The 5,957-nt window shown below is 56.4% G+C and overlaps 1 protein-coding gene across 1 annotated transcript in view; it reads right to left on the minus strand.

Annotated features, from left to right (window-relative positions):
• Nucleotides 1-141: 141 nt before the first annotated feature.
• Nucleotides 142-5,957, minus strand: part of CUNH20orf96 (chromosome unknown C20orf96 homolog) — a 7,486-nt gene continuing 1,670 nt past the window's right edge. Inside the window, exons 5-10 of the mRNA XM_035898481.1 lie at nt 5,440-5,539; nt 4,855-5,012; nt 4,626-4,727; nt 3,313-3,486; nt 2,997-3,115; nt 142-268 (exon numbers count right to left, since the gene is read on the minus strand). Coding sequence (XP_035754374.1) covers nt 142-268; nt 2,997-3,115; nt 3,313-3,486; nt 4,626-4,727; nt 4,855-5,012; nt 5,440-5,539 — 780 coding nt within the window. The remainder of the gene's footprint in view (nt 269-2,996; nt 3,116-3,312; nt 3,487-4,625; nt 4,728-4,854; nt 5,013-5,439; nt 5,540-5,957) is intronic.

Below are 5,957 nucleotides of genomic sequence, written 5' to 3' on the forward strand. Positions count from 1 at the left end.
CCCGAGCACAGCACAGCCCAGGCTGTCCGGGAACAACGACACCACCTTTACTGCACCATACAACCACCCTGGTGGGACCCCAGGGCGGCTGAGCAGGGCCGGGGGGGAGAAGTGCTGGTGGCAAAAGGGGGGCTTTGCAGCTCAGCACCTCATCCCAGCCGAGCCCCGCGCTGGGCGAGGGGCCTGCGAGCGGAGCCTGGCCGAGCATCCGACGGGCGGCGTCCCCTCGGCAGGGATGCTGAGGACCACCTCGGTATCCGGCGTGCACCTGAGGGAGAGAGGAGAGTTAGGAGGGGCGAAAGCAAAGAGGGAGAATAAGCTGCCGAGCTTCGGCTGGTGTGGTGCGAGGAGGAGGAGGAGGAGAAGCTCCTGGGCAGCCAGGGTGGGAGGTGGGTGACTGCAGAGCTCGGAGGCACCCGAGCTGCACAGCAGCCCGGCCATCAGCGGGCACGGGGCGGGTGGAGGGACGCCTGCCTGGCGTCTTGCTGTGCCACCTTCTCTGCAACCCCAGGGTCTGGGACTGGTTTTCAGTGGGGAGGGACTGGATGCTTGTTCTGGGACACAGGACAAAGCAAGCAGCTGGGGGGAGGAGGGGAAAACCCCTTTAAAAGCGGGCGAGGGCTGCTGTGCGCAGCCCCTCTTCAGCATGAACCAGAGCCCAGCGCGACCCCCGGCTCACCCCAGCGCTATTTTGCTTTTCGGCTCACCCTCCACGGTCTGCCCCGGCCACTGACCGCTCTGCCTAGGGAAGATACTGGTTCCAAGCCCGAGCCCCGCTCCACGGCCCGTTCTTAGACCGTGCTTACCACCAAGCCCTCTGCAAAGGCGGCCTCGGTGCTCGCTGGCCTTCCCAGGGAGGCAGAGCCAGACGTAACCCCTGCGGCTCCGAGGAGGAGAAGGCATGAAATTAGCTGCCCCTCACTGTCGATCCCGAAAAAAAGACAGAAGCGGAAAAGGCCCGTCGGAGCAGCCAGGTACATCTGCTTTCCCGCAGAGAGAGGACGAGCACAGCGAGCTGGGCTTGCTCAGAGCTGTGCTCATCCATCTCCGCCTCAGACCAGGACAAACTGTGCATCCAGAGTGGCCTCCGTGCAGGGCCTGAAGCTGCTGGCAAAATCCACACGGCGCCCCTTGATTTTTAATGAGGGGAAACTGAAACGTGGGTGGGAATGGGTATGCAGGGGGTTACAGCTCCTCCGGGCTCCACGCACTGCCGGCAGCGTGCAGGGACCCAGAGAGGGGCAGCAGGAGCCTACGCAGCCTTACACTGCCAGGCTGAGCACAGCTCGTGTCTGATTTTGCTCTTTCGTGAAGCAAACCCAGCGTCTGGAGTGAAAGGGTTAATCAGAAAAAAAACCGAAGGGCTGGTGAAGCCGTGTGAAAAGTTTCAGGGAGGTCAGTGGGAAAGGGCTGAGGGATGGTGGAGAGGCCTCTGGCACCGGCCGCCGCCTGTCAGGGCGGGTAAGCACCAAATGCCTGACTTGTGATGTTACAGAAACTTTCCACTTAGGCCTTCCTGCTATTTTTAACTCTTCTCCCAGCCACCCTCAGTAACCCCGGCCCCACCAGCTGCCAAGGCTAATTAATTCCCTTTTTTTATCGGAAAAATTAAGTTGCACTAATCCATCACGCAGCCGCTCGCCTCCCCCTGCCGTCTCCTGACACATTCCAGGCTTTCCTCCTGCTTCAGCTCATGGACCCGCAGCGCAGCAGCCGTACCTGGCTTCCAGCTAAAACCCAGGCCCTGGAGCGGGAGATCCAGCCCCTCGTCGCATGCACCACTGGTTTGCTGGGTGAGCAGCATCTGTTCATCCCAAGGGATGGCGTTTCCATGCAAAGTACCCCCCCGCCGTGCCTGTGAGGTGCGGGGGGGCTGGCCCAGACCTGCAGCAGCGGGACCCGCTTCAAAGGAATGACTCTGCTAGCAGCCTCGCTGTGCCAAGAACAATTTGTATAGGCAGTCGAGTCCCCATCCCTGGGGGGGATTTAAAAGCCGGGCAGACGCGGTGCTTAGGGACAGGGTTGAGTGGTGGGATGGCAGGGGTAGGGGGATGGTTGGGCATGGTGAGCTTCAAGGGCTTTTCCACCCTCAACAATTCTGTGATTCTATGAAAACAGCTCATCACAGCTGGCTGCTGGCATGCTTCAGCCCACAGACTTGGCCAGTCCGGGTCTGTCCCCGGAGAGGAGATCCCCATATTCCTCTGATGGAGCCAGCAGGGCCTTCTCCCCTTCAGGGCTAAGTGAGGACTCGCCTTACACTTTGTAATTCTTATATCCAGTCTCAGCACCTCACATGCTGGTAAGCAGGGGTGGGGATTAGCCACAGCCTCCACTCGGGAAGTAATTAACTCCCAGTGAACAGGGGCAGGGAAAGGGCGGTGAGAAAGATCCCAAAGTTTTGCCTTTTTGCTGCCAGCCAATGTTGCCAAAGCATTTTTTTACATGTGAGGGAAATGGCTGCCTGGCTTTGTTCTCACAAGGGCGCCGGGGCCATTTCACACAACCAGCAAGGTGGCTCCAGATGGGCACGACCCGCCCTGACAGGGATGCTCCTCGCAAGCCTGCCACCTTCCCTCAGTTTTGCTTCCCAACTATGAAGTGAAAACAACAATAAAGTAAGGTCAGTGCAGACACAAAGGCCTTGAAAAGCTCTGCTGGTCCTGACTGTCCCTGGCTGCAGCTGCTAATAATCCCCGCTTGCAGGCTGCTCAAAGGGAAGCCCAGAAGAGAGATGCGATGCGACTGAAGCGGGCAGCACATCAGTTTAGAGTTGTGCCTAGTTCCTAGCTACTCTTAGGCAAGGCCACGAGACCCTGCAGCCATCTTCCCAAGCAGAACCCAGCGTGACTGGGGGTTTGTACCCTGGGCTGGATGTAGGTTTAACAGTGACGTCTGTGGAAGTGATGGGGTAAGGTTACTAGCACTCAGCACCAAAGACTCTGCAACCCAAGGCCACAGAGAAAGGGCTGTGCCTGCCCACCGACCAGCCTTACTTTGGTCTGCGGAGGAGAACATCAGCAAAGATCAGCTCTCTTGGGTCCCTTGCACTCTGGCGGAGTGTCTGGATGCTTCTCTTCAGCTCACCAACCTCCTCTTCCAGGTCCTTAATAATCTGGATGAACGACATTTCTGAGAGTCCTTTACTTTGCAAGAGAATTACAGTTTTAGAGATTTTGCAAACAGCAGAGCTAGAAAACATCCCTCACACAAGTAAGCCCCTAACAGGCTTCCTGAAATATCTGCTGGACTGCTCGTCCTCAGGATGTCCCAACAGCCCACTGCCTCCAGGGGAAATGGGAGGCAACGCACCCCACTAAGGCAGACAAGATCCTCACAAAGGGGAAGGGCTGAGGTGCCTGGCTCTGCTGCACTGCGCTGGCTCTTCCCCAGCTCGCTCACCTCCCTTTGCCTCAGTATTTCACGTCGCAGAACGTGATTGTTTATCACCATCTGCTTCAGGCCGTCCTGCTGCAGCAACACCTCCTGTGCAGATGAAGAGAAGAAAACCAGCTGAAGGAACTCCACAAGTAACCGCCGGCACGAAGCCCTGCCGCTGCCGGCTGCCAACGCTGGCCGTGTCCGGATGCGTCACTCTTCAAGAAAATGACTTCTGCTTGAACAAGGTTTGGGTTCCAGCTCTAGGAAGAGACTGTTGTTGAGGTCACATTGTGCTGATCATGGAACAAGACTCAAGGAACTCAAGAGATCCAGTCCAGTTTCTCGGGGAAAGCTTAATATTGCTTGGGTAATTTACATCACCTGTGCTTACAAATTCAGCTGTAAAAGGGCACAGCGGTTCTGCATCAGAGCAGGCTGTACACAGGGTCAGTAATTAATATTTCCTTAGTGCTCTCAAGCTGCTAACCCAGGAAAAGTGTGAACCACATTATGCGAGCAGGAACTGTGCAACAGGAGTTCCTCCTATTTTGGGAAGAACGACAGCAGTCCCTGCTCTGAGTGCTGCATATAGTTTAATTTCCTCATGAATTTATTACAAACATATGTGTGCTGCTGCAGCGGTGTCACAGCCAATTAGCAAGGCAGCTACCTAAATAATGTAATAAAACAGGGACCATAAAAGCAGGGTGAATGTTGGGTCACAACGTGCTCACCTCCATGTGGTAAACTCTTGGGAATCAGAAAGGCTGAGAGTATTTCAACACATCAGACTACAGCAGCAACTCAGCAGCTTTGGACATTGGGAAAAATTCCTTCCCCAAAGGGCTGTCAGGCACTGGAAGGGGCTGCCCAGGGAAGGGGTCGAGTCCCCATCCCCGGGAGGATTTAAAAGCCGGGCGGAGGCGGTGCTTAGGGACAGGGTTTAGTGGTGGGATGGCAGGGGTAGGGGAACGGTTGGGCTGGAGGAGCTTAAAGGCCTTTTCCAACCTAAACAATTCTATTTTATTCTAATGATTCTAACTCAGAAGCACTTCTCACGTGCCCTCCCAGTCTGACAAGCAGCCCCAGTGCGGCATCAGGAGGGGAGCAGCGATGCTCTGCTACTCCTTGGGCATTGGCTGCCCCATGCTGCTGCTACAGGCCATGTGTGGCAGCCCCTGCCTGGTCTCCCAGCTCCCAGAAACTGATCACCCTTGCTGGGATGTCATGTGAACCCCACGAACCTCTACAACTTTCTGTAATAGTGCCTCTTGTTCCGCCTGTGCCTTCGCTTCCAATTCCTCCAAGAGGGCCTTCCCCATTTCTTCTGCCTTGTCTATCTCCTCCTGAGAACGGCAGGAAGCAGTGCACAGAAACAACAGGAGCGTTAGGCAAGAAAACCTCCGCGTTCCTTCCTCCCCTGCCCTCTCCTTCCTCCCTGGCAGTGCTTCAGGGAAGGAGAGGTCTCAGCACCTGCTGCTGCTCCTTCAGGTTCTGGATGCTGCGCTGCAGAAGGACTATCTGGACAGCTTCTTCCGGATACTGCCCGTCGATGTAGGGCTGCAGGACGCCGAGCTCATCCTGGAGAACCTGTACCTTTGCTGTGACTTCATCCAGCTGCTGCTGTAGCTCTGATTGAAAGTCAAAACAGAAAATCTCAACCCAGGGGTTTCAGAGCTTCGCTTCTTCACTGAGCTGGGGACCCAGTCCTGCATTTGCCAGAGCCCTTCTCTCTACAGAGGTTGTACACCCTGTGGGAGCGGGACTGGCCGCCCCATGTCAGACCACCCTGACCAGACCCTGCCCCAACGGGATGGTGCAAACAGCCGGTCGGATTCTTCCCACCCCCCTGGGCCCAGGCTTCTGGACGTCACGGGGCTCTCTCCCTTCTGATGGGCTGATGAGGAGATCACCCCCATAGAGCAGACGGGATTCATTTTCAGAAACGGGATTGTCTGACATTTATAAGATCAAAATGCTGTCTTTAACCTAAGAAGGTGGAAAGCAAAGGTAACGGGGTTGTATAAACTGCATTTCATAGTAATGTGGGCAACTCACTTCCCAGATTCTTTTCCATTGTTTTTTCCATCTCCTGGAGCTCTGCCCTTGCTGTATCCAGCCGGTTCCGACTGAAGGTCTGCACCATTGCCCTCACCCTCTGCACAGGGAGAAACCCAGTCACTGCTCATTCCACAGAGCTCTGAAGCGTCCCCCTGCACCATCCCTGACCTTCCTCTCATGCGCTGTTGCTTGCATTAGCAGCAGGGAGGAAGCCGTCGCTGTGGCTGGTGCCAGCTCGTGCACGGGAGCTGCTCTGGGGAGCAGAGTGGGGCTTCAGGGGCCAGCTGGAGCCAGGGACGTCACGGAGGGATAGATTTGGGCCATTATGGGGGTGACTACTGTTGCCTGGGACAGTTACAGCCAGGGTGCTCCCGTGGCTGTAAAATGCAGGCACAAACCAAGAGCACCTCACAGGATCTTTGGGCATCAGAGCTGCCCCCGGGACTGGGGGTGCTCCAGGCACACCCGACGCAGTGGAGGGGGCCAGGCAGTGCCTGACCTTTCCCCAGTCCTAA

The sequence above is a fragment of the Egretta garzetta genome, unplaced genomic scaffold, assembly GCF_000687185.1.
Source record: "Egretta garzetta isolate BGI_Z169 unplaced genomic scaffold, ASM68718v1 scaffold1037, whole genome shotgun sequence".
NCBI classification, from domain to species: domain Eukaryota; kingdom Metazoa; phylum Chordata; class Aves; order Pelecaniformes; family Ardeidae; genus Egretta; species Egretta garzetta.